The sequence below is a fragment of the Zosterops lateralis genome (assembly GCF_965231275.1).
Source record: "Zosterops lateralis genome assembly, chromosome: 2".
In the NCBI taxonomy this organism is placed as follows: domain Eukaryota; kingdom Metazoa; phylum Chordata; class Aves; order Passeriformes; family Zosteropidae; genus Zosterops; species Zosterops lateralis.
In genome coordinates this window covers 31273685-31290082 of record NC_139763.1, presented here as the reverse complement: position 1 = coordinate 31290082, position 16398 = coordinate 31273685, and the positions used below count along the sequence as shown (strand labels likewise).

At 45.8% G+C, this 16398-nt stretch overlaps 1 protein-coding gene across 1 annotated transcript in view; it reads right to left on the bottom strand.

Annotated features, from left to right (window-relative positions):
• LONRF2 (LON peptidase N-terminal domain and ring finger 2) overlaps nucleotides 1-9263 on the bottom strand; it is a gene marked incomplete at its 5' end in the record, with an annotated part of 34160 nt that extends 24897 nt beyond the window's left edge. Inside the window, one exon of the mRNA XM_083854669.1 lies at nucleotides 8501-9263. Within this exon, the coding sequence (XP_083710795.1) occupies nucleotides 8501-9263 (763 nt within the window). The remainder of the gene's footprint in view (nucleotides 1-8500) is intronic.
• Between the last annotated feature and the right edge of the window lie 7135 nt (nucleotides 9264-16398).

Sequence of the window (16398 nt, the reverse complement as noted above, 5' to 3'; positions counted from 1 at the left end):
GCTCTGGAGAGGATGAGGAGCACAGGGCACCACCATCCTCCACTTAGAGCCAGTGCCACCGATTTTTAGGAAGATGTAATTTTAATATTGATACTAATTTCTCCTGGGCCTCTCTATTCTGCTGTTCAAAAGCCCAGGCTTAAGAACACAGCTCTTGCAGTGTGCTGAACAAAATGCTTTAGATTCTCAGCAGGTTTATTTCAGGCTCAGTAAGTCCTCAGCTAGGAAGCCCCATATGTTATTTAAAGCTGGACTGTCATCACTGCTAAGCACAGCTAATTGCTATTCCCATCATTACTCAGGAGAAACACCATAAGGGAAGTTGCATGCTACTCACAAGAGCTGCTACAGATGATGCAGCTAACTGCACCCTTGCTCTTGTGCTCTGGCCTCATGAGGCAGAAGCATGCCAATTACATTGCATTACATTACATTACATTACGTTATTACAAACTAATGTATTATCAATTACATTAACCTACAGTTTAGTTTACATGTCCACAGCTCCAAAGCCAATGACAACCTTCTTCCCAAACCCATAAGTCATAAATTGCATGCAGCAGCAGCAGCAAAAGTCCCAAATTCAAGAACATCCCAACACAGAGGTAAGTATAATATATTAGATCATTGCTCCGTCCTGTGCAAATCCTAACCTCTCAACACTCTGCCCTCTTTCCAGGTAATATAGCATGAAACAACACACTCTCCCTGTATTTTCAGTTCCCACTCTACCCTTTGGACATTTGGGCTGCTTCACATGATGTACCCCATGTCAATCTATGGTCTCTTGGCACTTGCATAATAAAAGCAGTAAGTACACAAATATGACTCATTTTTCAATGCTTACTAATTCACCTAACATTTAGTTCAAGGCTAGGAAAGCTTTCCTACCAAAGTCCGTCAGTCAGTAGCAAAGCCTCAGTCAGAATGGAACTATCCTCTCAAACATCATGTACAGAGACTGCCCCAAATCAAGACATTTATGGACCAAAGTACAACAAGATTCAAACCCAAAACAAAAAACATCAAGGAGTCAAGCCCCTGCCAGATCTTCAAAGCACACAAAGAGAAGTTCTGATCTTCCCAAAGAAATAGGGACCTATGCTAGGTGCAAAAGAACCTGTGATTGCAAGGAGATTCCAAAGACACCATTGTACTTTGCAGACAAGGCAGGACCAGCCAAGTAGGTCCCCCACGATCACAGTTTATTTAACAAGATCAATTTACAGCCAGATATCTATCATAAAACTACTTTACCAGCAGCAACATAGTTGCCTTCTCAGACATGATTAATACATAGACTACATTTCTAGAAGTTACCCTTCAGGTGTCTCTATAAGCTCTTTTTCCAGCTAAAGCTTGTTTCAGAATTTCTGACTTTTGCAAAAAGGACCCTCTTGTTTCTTTGTTACTACCTCACTTCTTCTGTCCTCAAATAGAGCAGATCCCTTAATACATCTGCAAAATAGAAAAGAATACTGCAATATCCTACTAATTTTAAGATAAGGAAGCATAAGTCTGTTCTATAAATGTCTTCTTTCAAAAGCAAAAGGCATTCTGTTATACTTTAACACAGAAAAAAAAGAAAGAGTATGCTGTTTGAAGAGACTTCAAAAATTCTTTAGACTTTGATAAGTAGGTATAGTTCATTCTCGAGGATTGCTGAAGTAGTGCAATAATTTATAGGAAATTACATTTGGATTAAATACATGAAGGGGGAGGGGAAAATACAGTTCTGTACCATTTAAGATGGGGTATGTTACATGAGCAATATTAATTACTTTTAAAAAAACACACACAGAAAACCAAAAACCCACAGCAAGAATGTTCCCCTCGCCAGTGATGAATCAGCCTCCTGAACACCTAAGCTCTGGTCTTGCAGCTTGGCAATGCCTCTGCCTTCAGCAGACCTTCTGCAAACAGGCAAAAACTTCCAGAGACCAAACTACAGGACCTGAGTACTCAACCACAAGCTCTGTACAAACCAAAGAGTAACAGGAGCTTCTCCTTCAAATGACTTGACATGTTTCCAGTGGTGGCATACATGAAGTATTTACTATTATTTTTCAAGCACTACACAGTAAAAGGAGGAGAGGAGGTGGGGAGGCACTGAGGGGCAGAACTCTGCAAAATATTTCAAGTTTAAAAATAACTCTGGGATTACTGCAACAGTCTCTAGGTAACCTTGACTCCTACTTTTACACGTTTTTCTGTCCATGTAGAACAGAGCAAAGAGGTTTTGGAGACACACTTTAAGTGGATTCCAAGACATGATTTTATAGAGGGATCTGAAACTTCCTTTTTTAGCACAACTCCTCTAAGCAGCATGCATCTACTATTTTTTGTACAGGTAATTTCAGAAACACTACCTCTCATTCTTATCTTAAAGTCAACTTACTTTAGGAGCTACAAAATTAAATATTCTTCTGATAAATTATTAAAATGACTGAACCAGTTGCTGTAGCAGAAGTCATGACAGCTGTCTACCATGGCTTCTTTGTTGTTTTTGCCAAATGGCTGGTGCAACATCAAAGACTTATTTCTTTACTACTGCAAAAAGAAAAGTGTACCCAAGACCCTGTGAGGAAGGAAGATTTGGTCAACATCCTTTTTACCATATCAGGAAAAGACAAATGACCTTGTCTTTTAATAGCAGCCTTCTAGAAATGGTGTAAAAAAGAAGAGACCATTAAAGTGTTCTAATACATATAATGCACATACAGGTGCACATGGATGCTCTCTAGCAATTTTCTTCGAGCAAGACTTCAGTGCAAGTGCACCATTAACAAAGGTACAACCTTAGAGAATGGGAGAATTAATAAAATGCACACAATGGCATCAGCCACCTCTACAAAAATTTAAGCACATCTGTCTCTAAAGATAGCTCGGTAGCTTCCCTTTACAGATTGGGACTCTGCTTCTTCTGACCCTGACCCAGGACCAACAGAGAAATTCATCACTGGTCAGGGCTGCAGTAGGAAAGTACCAGAAGGCTGTTCCACTAGTCCAGGAAATTCTCATCATCCTTTCCCCTGCTTATCTGAAACAATTTAGAAACACGCAGAGAAGGAAAATGCTCAAGTAAATTATTTCTGGGCCATGGCAGTATACTTGCCCACACCTATCTTATAGCTGTAAGCACTCAGTCTAACTCCAAGAATGCTTGGCTGGAAGTTTACCTATGCCATGCTCTCCAGGAAGGAATGCAACCCCACAATCTGCATTTACCTAGCAGGAAAATCTAGAGCAGCTGCTCTTGAATCAACTCACACTGACGGTCTGTAGCTTCTCCTTTGTGTCCTTTGTCTACCGCCTCCTGGCCGGCCCCACCCCCTTAATTCAACTCTTACAAAGGGAAAATTTGGAAGGCATCAGATAAATTTCCATTAATTGCTTGACCACAAAAGTAATTAGTGTTGACTGGCCACAATAAGCTTTCTTTTGGATCAGACCAATTTATAGTGATCATCCACATGGGTGAGGGGGGAGGGTTCTCCAAGGTCTGGTCAAGAGAGGCAGATTCTCCTCTTTCCACCAGAGCTCAGGAGAGCTTCTGCATTTTGTTTCTAGTAACACCACAACCCTGCCAGTGGGCCAGAGGCCAGTAAGCAGCTCTCCACTCTGGGAGACTGGAGACAGAGCATCCCCAGCACCCACACAGCAGCACCTCTCTTGCCTGCTCCGCAGCACTGCTACCTCCAACCTACTTTGGGCCTGGTACAAACTCTCCTCCTCTCCTTGGCCTTTCCTTTATCCACTTGAAAAAAAGATCCACACAGACATATGTGCAAAGGAGTCTCTTCTTCCTAAGTCCTCAATCTTTCACTGTGTTTTGAAAACTCTATGATACGGTTGAGCTTTATCTCCTACATACTCATCCTGGAACCCTTGGAAGGGGTGGAACTAAAATCCTGGGCAATGTGAGCAGCTGTATGCATTAGCTATCCCCCCCTGCCCCAGGACAAACATATTCCTGCTCAGAAAGAGTCCATACTAGAAGTAAACACAATCACTTTGAGTGTTTGCTGAGATCTTACAGTGCTCCAGAAACAATGATTTTCTCAGGCCTGATAAACTTTGCAGCAGTGGGTAACTACACATGTAAGCCAGCATGTCTCATGTAGAAACAGGGTGTCCTGGAACGCCAATGTCCAGACAGGATGTGTGCCACCCTCAGGGCTGGGACCCAACTGTACAGCACACAGCAGGCAAACAAGTAGCTGCTCCATCACACCACTGGAGCCAGGGCAGGGTCACCCCTCCACACTCCAAGCTCCTTCGAGATTAGTCGAGGTCAGTGCAACAGGGTCAGGGTTCTGCCCAGCAGAGCCACAGCCCTGTGGACAGGCTCCAGAGACCACCCAAGACCTGCAACTGCTGACACAGCCCAGGAAACAGAACTGCTACAAAACAGCAGCAACACCAGCCACAGAACTACACCACTGGGCTTGGTAGCCCTGAGCAGACATCTTCAAGTTTATCTATGGGAAAGGCACAGGATGCTGATAGGCTGTCTTAGTACAAAGATGGGCACAGAGAAATTCTGGCTTCAGAGAACTTAATTTCTTTCAGAGCTGTACTTTGGAAAAGTTGTATTCACAATCTTCCCAATGAAACAACAGCTACCTGTTCCCTCTGTAACTGAGAACCACTTTGGAGAAATAAATAAAAATAAATAAATAAATAAATAAATAAATAAACCAGAACACACTGTCACCAGAAGCACATCCTCAAAATACATTAATTTTTCACTAAAAATTACTTTAACTTCAGGCACACAGCTTAAAGAGTCTGTATGCCTGGATACAAGGAAATGACTGTACTTGTCCCAAGCACAATCCCTTCAGAGAGTATCTCCATTAGAGAGAGAGCAGCAGGTGAAAGAAAAAAGAGTAGAGAAAGTACATACTGCACAAAAAGGCCCCAAACCCAAATAAGCAAAAGAAAACAACCCCACAAACAAAACAATCCTGCATACATGTATCATATATTTCATTTTAATTAACCTAGGAGTCCAGACAATCAAAAGACTGGTTAGAAAAGAGAGGATGTCAGAGAGGATGCCCACCTATGATTCCCACACAAACGAAATTCAGAAAGCTGGGGTAACGGCCATGAGAGCAATATTTGGACAATACTTGACATTACGATGGCTGAGCAGCATAAATTATGCTTGGCACAAAAAATGATCCATCTGGAAACAAATGCTTTCTTTCAAGCAGCTTGGCATGTGCTTACTTTGAAGCTGTGGTAATTAGATACCTTACAATAATGGAAGATCTATTACAATGTCTATAGCAGAAAAAAAAAAAAAAAAAAAAAAAAAAAAAAAGGCAGTGACTTTGTATAAAACAGCAGAGATCACATCTCAAGAGGACTGGAAGGATCAAATAGCAAAGCTGATTTTCTTAAGAACAAAAAACCCCACTCAACCACACCTGAATCCATAGCAGACTGTGGGAGTGAACATGGGAGCAGCAGTGTTCTTGTAGATGTGATAGCTAAGGACGAAAGATGAACATACACACTAAAAGTATGAGTTTGTAAGACTAACTAGTTCAGCTGGAAAAATCTGACAACTTGAAAGCATCCCAGGCCTGAAATATGTACCTCACATTCCAGATTGCACAGAAATGTAATTCAAGAATTGAAGCACCTTGAGAACTAAAGTGTGAATCAGGAGAAGGTCACAATCAGAGCAAGCGATAGGAAAACTTGCTTTAATATTGCATCACGCAAGGCTAGTTTTAACAAATGGAGTAGGAAAGTATTCCACAAAAACACCAGTAAAAAAAAAAATCCCACTGAAGTGTGTGTGCTGCCAAGAAACCTGGAATTTTACCTAACTTTATACCACACTTGTAGAATCAATGTGCTCATGTACCTTCAGTTGCTAAAAAGAAACTTTAATGATACCCAGGCCCTTGACACCCAATAGCAACACACAAGTATTTGGAAATTGTAAAAAGCACTTATCTCCTCACACATTAGCAGTGTGTTCAGTCGGGAGTAGAGGAAACTGAGGGGACACCTCAACACAATTTACAGCTTCCTCACAAGGAGAAGTGGAGGGCCAGGTACTGATCTCTTTTCTCGGGTGACCAGGGATAGGACCTGAGGAAACAGCGTGAAGCTGAGTTTGGGGAGGTTTAGGTTGGATTTTAGGAAAAGATTTTTCACCCAGAGAGTGGAACAGGCTCCCCAAGCTTGACAGAGTTCAGAGCTTTTGGACAATGCTCTCAGGCACATGGTGTGACTCTTAGGGCTCTCCTGTGCATTTAAGTCACCCCCATGCTAACATTAAAATACTGAACAGTTAGAAAAGAGCTGTGGGTTTGTTGGGGGTTTTTTTTTCCTTATTTACCATGATACTTGGCTGGAAAACAAGAAGGCAACTCCAGAATGCCAAAAAGCAGTACCTAATGAACATGTGGCAAGAATTTAAGAACGTGAGGCTCCTACACAGCAATTCAATTTGTGAGAAACAGCACCAACACACACAAAAGATCAAAAAAAATGATGGAGTGGGGGCATGGGCTGCCCTTCATCCGCAGGAATTTGGATTCACTACAGGGAAGTTACAACATGTAGCCTATGGCTTTTTGATTTCAAAAGCTAGCAAGATACCTGTTATTATTTCCAATTACAATTTAAATAAAAAGAAATAAATCAATTTCACAGACAGAGTGAGGGCTTTCTGAACAGATTCTCAAGCTGCTTGGGAAATCACCGAAGACAGAAATAAGGACACTGAAAAGGAGTTATCTTGAGACCCTGATGAACAACAGCCATGGCTGGAGATTGTACTCCAGGGACAGGAAGGAGAAAGACATGTGCTGTGTGGGAACACCAGCAGCACACCACAGTCTTCCCTCTTCTTTTACCCCCATGAAGACACAGCAAGAAGCTCACAACAGTGAGAAATAGTTCTCTAAAAAACTCTTCAAACATTAATTTCATTGATGAGATGCTATTTTCCCCAGCAGCAGGACCCTGAATCCAAAATATTAGGAGGCTTCCCTACTGAAAACTCCGTATCCACCAGTGACCTACATTAAGCCTCTCCTCTCTCTCTGCTTCACCTTCCTTCTTGGGCTCCATCCTGCCCTACTTTAATAAGGATTACTTCAGCTAAACCACATAATAGTTTAATAGGGACACTCAGCTAGGACTGAAAACTTGTCATATCTAGATGGAAAAGTGGAAGAAATAGCAGAAGTAATGGTTTCCACAGCCAGCATCAGCCGTGAGGAGATAGTAGGCTATGCTATCCCATCCCAAACTCTTCTATCTTCAATGCCTTTCATGAAACCGTGGCAAAAAATGAAAGTGAATCAAGGACTGGCATTACGGTGAAATTGTTTTTCTCCACAGCACAAGAAAATTAAAAAAAAAAAAATCAGAGCCATTTATCCCTGCATGTAACAATTAGACTCAAGGAACACGATTTTTACTTAAAGCAAGGAAGAAGCCCATTGTCAGAGAAGCGGCACAGATCTCCCTACACTTGTCTTTCAAAGACATTTGCCCGCAAGATTTCTCCAGTGTTAAAACCACGGAGGCTTTCTCCCCTCTCCCTCCTCGATTAACCCGGACACTGATCCCGCTGAGGCCGGGGAGCGGCGGATCCCGGGGGATTTGCCGAGCTCCCCGCTGGCGGTGCTGTACCCCCGCCCCGCTGGCAAGGGCGGACCAGGCGGGCGCACACACACACACACACACACACACAGACATCCACTACTACACGGCTACAACCGAGCCGCCAGCACACACCCACTACTCGGCGCTGAGCCTGAAAACAAGCTCGTTTTGATAAACTGAGCCTGCCATCGGTTTGGCAGAGGAAGAAGGCAAGCGTTTTTATTTAAAGCCAAGCTCTTGAGAGAACACACTGCACACAGAAATCCTGCGTGTCAACAAAGGGGCTACGCTCAAAACACGGGCAGACCATCTCTCCAAGGCTACACGTAGATTAATCATAAGTATTGTGCACAGCGCAAGATAAAGGATTGCCTGAGCCTTTACACCTACTGATATCTCATTAGGTGTTTTCAAAGCTTTTCTCTCGCCGAAGGGGCCAGCTGCACGTAGCTGAATGAATCCCATCCACACACTCATTTCTTCCGCGGAGCCGCGGCGGGGCTCAGCACCGCCACTACTGCGTATCCTACACTGAATGATGGCTTCCCCATAAATAGGAGAGCGGGTTTTCTAGAAATACTGCATAATGAGTCATCGGCAGGGAGCAGCGAAACGCCGGGCACCTTCAAAGCAAGGGCAGAAATACCAGCGTAACAAAAATAGCCATTCACGGGAGCGGGGGGCGGGCAGGGGAGAAGACCCGCTGGCAGGATTCCCGCTCGCAGCCTCGCCCCGGTGCCCCGTCCCCCCGTGCAGGGCGAGCCCTCTCCCCGCCCGGCCGCGGGGCCAGCCCGGTGCCGGCGGGCAGCGCTGCCCCCTCCTCGCCCTCCTCCTCCTCCTCCCCGCCAGCGCCACTCACCCATCTCCAGGGCCTGGTTGTACTTCTCCAGGGCGGCCGGCAGCTCCTGGCGCTCCCGCAGCGCGTCGCCCTCGGCGCGGAGGCGCCGCGCCCGGCTCTCGGCGCCGAACCACTTGTGCAGCAGGTTGCCCAGCACCACGTTGACCCGCGGGCGGGCGGCGGGCGGCAGGGCGGCGGCGGGGGCCGGGGCGGGCTCGGCGGGGCGGCGCGGGCGGTGGCAGCGGCCGCAGTCCCCGGGCTCGGCGCAGCGGCGGCAGTGGGTGTGCCCGCAGTGCAGGGTCACCGGCTCGCACAGCAGCCGCCGGCACAGCGGGCAGGCGAACAGCTCTGGCGGGCGGCAGCACGCCGGGTCGCCCAGCCCCTCGCCCTCCGCCCCGCCGCCGCCGCCGCCGCCGCTCCCCCAGGGCGGGAGGCGCAGCTCCTTGTCGCGGATGCTGAGGGCGACGCTCTCCGCCAGCTCCCGCAGCTCCTCGGGCCGGAGCCGCGCCAGCCGCGCCGCCGCGCCGTAGGCGTCCAGCGCCTCGGCCATGCGGCCGGCCCGGGCCAGCGCGTCGGCGCGGCGGAGGCACAGGCCCCGCTCGGGCTGCGGCAGCCCCGCCAGCTCCGAGCCGTAGATCTCGGCCGCCAGCTCGAAGTTGCCGCCGCGGAAGGCCTCCTCCGCCACCTGCAGCATCTCGGCGCAGGGTCCCCCCGCCGCCGCCCTGGCCCCGGCCCCGGCCCCGGCGGCGGGCGGCAGCGCGCAGGGCCCCGGGCCCAGCTCCATGCCCGCGCGGCGCCGCCGGCCCCGGGCCGCCCTACTCCATGCTGGGCCCGCGGCGCTGCCGACTCCGGCTTCTTCCTGGGAGGGGACGGCGACGGAAGGGAAGGAGGGATGGAGAGGGGGCGTGTCACATCGCTGCAGCAGGGGGGCGGCTCCCGGGAGGAGGAAGGGGGAACGGCGGCGGGGACGGGGGGCGGACCGGCTCTCGGCTTATGTAAGGGGCGAACGGTTAGGTAAAACCACCCGAGGGCGGCAGACCGCCCGCCCTCCCCGGGGGCAGCGGCGGCGCGGCGGGAGCTCCTCTTCCCTCCCTTCCTCCTTCCTCCCGCCCGCCCCGCCGCCGGGTGCCGGTGCCGCACGTGCCCGCCCCGCACGTGCCCCGCGCCGCCGCGCCCGCACGTGCACCCGGTCCGGCGGGAGCGGGGCTGGGGCTGGGGCTGGGAGCGGGGCCGGGGGTTCCGCCGTGCGGCTCCGGCCCGCCTCAGCCTCTTCCTTCCCGTCTCCTGGAGCCCGGCGTTAACCGCTTCCTCGCCGGGGCTGCCGGGCCCTCCTGCCCCATCGCCCCCCGCCCCGCCGTGCGCCGGGACCCCGCGGGGCCGCCCCGCCGCGCCGGGCAGCGTTACCGGGGGTTCTTTTCATTTTTCTGGTTCCCAAGAAAGCAAGTACTTGCTGTCTCTTAAGTAAATAAAGACACAAATAAAAATAATAACATTTCCCAAACCCCACAACTGTTAGAAAAAAAAATCCTTTTCTGCAAGTGGCAGCCTCGCCAGCACAGCTTGGGATCCACGGGTCGTGCTGAGCGCTGGCTTGTGCATCGGCAGCAGCACTAAAGATGATGCAGCTGGAAGTTAGTTAATCATGCGTGAGTCAGAGAGGAATCCAACTTGCTCCGCAGGAATAACAGGAGCGGAAAAAAAAGAGTTAGGCAACGTTTATTTTAGACACAGCTGTAAACAAACCGCTCTGAGAAGTGGAAAGCCTGTCAATCCAATGGGGAGATACCCAGGTCCAGCTGCTTTTTGGGCTGCAGCTGGACAGCAGAGGGTATTTTTGGCTTTGCCTCTCTCCTGCTAGGCCTCTGGCCTCCAGCTAATGGCCTCAGCCCACATCAGGAAAATCTCATTCATTAACTATTGTACCAAACAGTCCTTATACTATGAAAGTGTATTGGTTTTCCAAATAGTGTGGTAGTAACTTTCTTTAGATGTATGTGGTTGATGTCATATAGTGTATAGTCATCAGCATTCATGGTGGATAAGCATGACCAAAGGACCCCAGCTAACAGCAAGGAGCAGGACCTTTGTTTCTCAGATCCTCAAAACCATTCATGACAGACAAAGGATACCCCTCGCCTACAAGATAGCACCAGCTATCCTAGCCCCTCCAGCACCTCTGTGAAACTCTCCTTGGCTTTCATTATAGATTAGAAACTGTAACAAGACTGATGCTGGGATGTCCAGATCAATAAAGAAGCAGATGGATGACAAGCTATAGAGGTGCTTTTGGGTTTCAGAACAGTAATATGCTTGCACTAAGTTGCTCCATGACTTGCCCATTTTGCAATTTGCTTTTCTAACAGTTGATTCTTTGAACAACACTCACTTCTCTAGCAAGTGTACCATCCTCCATGGCTCAAGGTTTCTACCCAGATGGTGACCTTGGCACCCTGTTAGTATCTCATCATTCCCTTTCTTGACACACTTACTTGGAATTAAGATGGGATTGTATCCCATTGCCATTTTATCTAAGTCACTTGGATATGTGATAGACACTTAGATGCTATGTCTCCATAGCACAGTGGACAGAAATACTATGGCTCATTCTATTCTGTGATATCAAGGACAAGCCATGGAATCTTGGACTTAGGATAAAAATGTGGACTCACTACTTGAGGGACCCCACAGCATTATTCTCTCATTTCTTTGACCCCAATAAGGAGTAGCGGCATTTTTGCTGACTGTCCTCATCCCGCTCATCTGGCGATTAGGCTCTTAGGCTGGGAACTCCCCAGCAGCCCTCTTTGCTTTCCTGCAGAAGGAGATAGCAGGCAAGTCCATCCTGTCATGCCACTTTTCCACACGTGTCTTTGAACTGCTGTGTGGTGACCCTTCAGCCCCATCTGTTCCGTTCGGATAGGTGGTGATTTGGGAGGCACTGGCTCAGGCACTGGTATTGAACACAGCCTCCATTTGCTGTTGTGCCTGTGTCGTGCCAGGCTGGCATGCTGGGATGGCTCCAGTCCTTTCCTCACCAGTGCTTAGCAGGGACTTCCAGAAGAACCTCCCATGAAGTGAGGCTACTACTTTATTTAGCAGTGTGATCAATAGCCTCTTGGCACGCAGCCTCTACCTTTTTCCAAAGCATCTATTTGCAAGGGAACAAAATTACCTCACTGCTGTTCAGACTGGCACAGTGTGCCATCTTTTCCCTGCTTCCCAAGAACAGAATTGCTTGCCACCTGTGTCTGAGCACACCTGCGTCACTCTTCTCCCTCATGCCTATTTTGGGGGTCATGTTCTTTCACAGGCCTTCTTGCTCCAGAAAATGGTTCATTTGTACATCTGGCTGCACAAATTTGCTGTTTCCTTATCTGAGCAACAAAACCACTTTAATGCAGCTGCCTTTTGCAAAATTGGTAAGAATTCACTGAGCTGCAGATCTTGGAGGGACGATGAAAATGTGGATTCACCATCTGAGCCACCTCTAAGTATTAATAATGTCCAGGAAAGAATGATAGACTAAGAAACAGCAAGAACCAGGGGGAAAGAAACAAAAGTAAAATTATTAAAAATGTATACTTAAGAAGCTCATGCTTCTTAGTGAAATTATCAGTAGTATGCCTACCACAGCAAACGTGACATGGGGACTCTTGCCAAGAAAGTCCAGTGGAACAGGTGCCCCATAGCATGGTCATGTGGTTTATGGCTTCTTGCTGCACAAACTACAAGCAACTGATTGCAACAGCCATGAAACAGAATAGATTTTCCATAAAGGAACTGAAAGCTGACAGAAACACTAAGTTGATTTATAATTTTTATTTGAAGAAAAGCTGTACCTTCTGCATAGGACTGAAATGTTGCCTATCACAACAAGGAAATAAAGGACAACCTCTTGTACTCGCTAACTATGGCAAAACTGCTTCTGGCTTCATAATTTTTAAAAAAGTCCCATCACCCAAAATTAGCTACTCTGTGGAAGGCTCTCTCTGTTAGAGGCTCTCTCTGTTAGCAATATTATTTTCCTGTTAATAGTGTGCTTCCCCTTAGGACTGGCCTCATCACCCACTCTCAAGCAACATGTAGAAGTCCATCCACTTCCCAAAGGGAGAATTACAGGTACTTACTCTAATGAGCCACAGTTACACACTTCAAAGTTTTCATGAGGTTTCCTTTGAGTTCATTGCCTAATTTTTAACTTCTTCCTGAGGCCCAGCTTCCACAGGGTTTTCCCCAGGGTAGAATTTACTTGCAGCTTGAGGGGGAAATGAGAAGATGAAGTAACTTTGAAGTGACAGCATTTACATATTTGGAGGGCATTTTTTATTCCTCTAACACTTTTCTGTTCCAAGGTAGTTTGAAGTATTAAACTCCAGTTTGTTTTGATGATTTTTTTTTTTTTTGAGAAAAATCTGTCTTTTATTGTTTCAGAATAAGTTAATTAGGATATAATCAATGCACAGGCACACATACAGGTACCATGCTAAAACATTAACAGAAGTTGTAAAGTCAAAGACATGAAAATTGGAGTACAGTATAATTAAATCTGTGTAGGCTTATTTAATATTTCCTTCATGCATTAACCTGATATGATTTTAATTAATGACATACTATTTTCTCTACAGGATGCATGCCTGTCTTGGTTTAGTCACAGGAAAGAAGATAACTAGTGGGCATCCAAACTGTAATGTTCTCCCTGGTCACTGTGCGGTCCCCTTGCACCTTTTAATTTGTATTAGTCATACTTTGCTGCACTAGCAGAATTATAAATTTTCTTGTGTGTTTTTCTGCAAAAGTCAGGGTACAGCACTGGAATATTCACAAATACGCACACATATTTTCAACAAGAGTATGAGTCAAAAGCAATAGTCCACCCTTTAAGAGCTGGGAAATTGAGGTAAGTCCAGAGTGGCCACTAACCTGAGGCACTGGATTTAATGGACGAAATTTCAAGAATGTGATTTTTCAGATATGAAGATTATTTCAGAAGTACATCTTCCTTTGGTTGGGCTGCAACTGGACAGAGGTGCTGAGACTTCAGTCTGTGTTTGGGCCTCAGCTAGAACACTGCTTAAACAAGAGCTGTACAATTAGCACCACCACCTCCCAAGGCATGATGTAAATGCCTTACACTTTGGCACAGAGAAAACCCACGGCAGAGTGCTGAATGCAGTCCTTCCAGCCAGCACTCAGCTGCTTTTCTCCTTCCCTAATCACTGACTCATTTATTAGGAGCTTTCCAGCTTTCAAAAGAAAAGGTCACTGTATAATTATTACTACTAAAGTCTTTGCCAGTTTAATGAATTTGTCCCAACTGAAACAGCAATAGTGTAAATCTTTTTTTTTTTTTCTTTTTTTTTTTCTTTTTTTTTTCTTTTTTTTTTTTTTTTTTTTCCAAGAAAACCTTCTTTCAGAAGCATTTTTGTAAGAAAGTTGCAGGGTACTGCCAGTGATGAAAAAGGTTCTAGCTAAAATTTATGATGTTAAACGTAACAAAGATCTTTCTCTTTTTTCCCCCAGAAAACATGTAATACATTAATCCAGCTACTGTGAATTGCAGGAGCTAGGATGGTTTCTGGAGATTTTCGTGTTTCTTTGCAAAATTCTAAAGAGGGAGATGGATCTCATGTTTCCAGAGTCACACGTGTGTTGTGTACAAAAGATGTTATTTGTAACTACATCCTGCATGGGCTGATGGGAAGATTAAACAGCTTAATAATTGTCCAACAAATCATTAACACATCTTATGATGCAAAAGCAGCCAATTAAAGTGTACTACCAGATTCCCTTCCAATAGCTTCTGAGATAAGCACTGCTAAGAAAATCCCCTTCCCTAGCTATAACAATCAGTCTTTATAGAATGAAAGCGTACTAACTTTTTCAATTTATCTATTAGTTCCCATTATACACTGTTATCTAGTGAGGTGGTATTGTTCATGCTTAAGTAAAACAAACTAAAGGACAGCCTAGTCCCAGCTGCTTTGCCTTCTCCCAGCATAAAATCAGGGAAGTTTTTTGGCCTTGTTCAGTAAATATCAGCTTGGATTTTCAGAATAATACACAGATATTTTCCATTGTGCTGGTTCACATACCTGAAGAAATATCAACCTGTGTTGAGGTTTGAGAAATATCAACTTGCATTTCTCTCTGTTGCTGGCACCATCAGGGCCTTTGTCAGGCATAGAGCTGATGCAGGATGTGCCCATGATGACTGATCTCCATCCAACTTTTGATACCTGGAGTCAGTTTGCTCACTGAGGGGAGGGGGTTCTGCAAACAAATCCATGGTGAGATTGGGTGAAGTTACACTTGTATGCAATCCCTGTTTGAGCTGTGGCTTAGCAACTCCCATGGGCTGCTGCAGATGCTGAAGTGCAGCAGCACCTGGCCAAGGCTGAAAGGCATAGGCAGGTGCATTTACCCTGCATGGGAGGAAAGGCCTGTCACCCCGCCTCATGTCGCACCAGGGCACCCTGAAGTTCAGCGAGATGACACACACCTGGCAAGGGATTCTTCTGGCATCTGGGACCAAGCTCATTTTAAAAAGCAGGATAGCACGTTGCAGTTCATGGCATCCCAAATCCCCTGGTGCCAGCTAGCCACAAGGGTGGTCATCTGGTTGGATGGTAGGCAGCACAGGTGGCATCTCCATGGCGACAAGAGACATCTATTGGCATCTGGGGGTCTCTTCAAATGCACTAACATTTTTCAGGGAGATGGCCTGCCTTGGAAATATGGTTGAGGAGAAGCTTTTCTCAAGGGAGAAAAATGTGATTGAGGAGAAGTTTTCTCAAGCTTCTCTCCCAGTCCTGCTAGGACACCATTATTTTCTCAGATGTTTTCTCTCATCCACGTCACACTTGACTTTTGAGTACATATAATCTTACATCTCTCTTTTCAAATGGCATTTTTTTCATCTTTTTCTTTGGCTACTACTATTAGTGGGAAAAGTATCCATTGAAATGAAGCACTTTTAATCCATTTAATAAGCAATTAATTTCCCAAATTTGATATTCTTGTTCAGTGGCAAAGTATGAAAAAGGCAAATAACATCAGTTAGATGCATACATAAGATACTGTTTTGCCTGAAAGACATTTTCTTGTCTTGTTTTGATTGCTTCTTTACTGTGAGTCAGCCTATGACACATTTTCATGAAAACTCCCAGACATTATGGTAGCAAAATTAAATGTGGGTCAGATGGGAAAAACATTGTGAAGTGCTGACAGTGTTACGGCAGAAGAGAAATAATATTCTTACAGGCAGGGAGCAGTACCATGCCTTGTTTCCCCTTCTACAGAATCCTTGCTTCAACAGAACTACATCTGTCACTCCGAGAGGACTTGATTGGACTGCTACCAGCACCCTGACCAACAGGGTGTCAGGTTGTATTCTGACTCTGTCAGTGTTTTCTTTTTGTTAGTTTGGGGTTTTGTACTACTATGTTTTTAATTTTAATTTTCCTAGAAAAGAACTGTTATTCCTATTCCCATATCTTTGTCCAAGAGCCCCTTAATTTCAAAATTATAATAATTCGGAGAGAGGGGGTTTCTCCATTTCAAGGGAGGCTCCTGCCTTCCTTAGCAGACACACCTGTCTTTCCAAACCAGGATAGACATCCCTGGTACTAGGAGTCTGGCAGTCTACAAAATGCATAGGCAGGTTGGACGATAAAATTTGGAGAGAGTAAAACCATAATGTCTGTTGTTTTTTGCCAGCCAAGAACAGACAGGACAAGGCAACTTTTCATCTCCTAAGCAATGAATGTTTGTCTTTTTGTTTGGTTGGGTTTTTTGGGGGGAAGGCAAGGATTGGAAGAAGAGTTTATCACATTTTAATTAAATATGATAAATAATAAATAAATTTAATTAAATAAATTTAATTAAGAGTTTCTCATATTTTAATTAAAAGCTGATTTGGG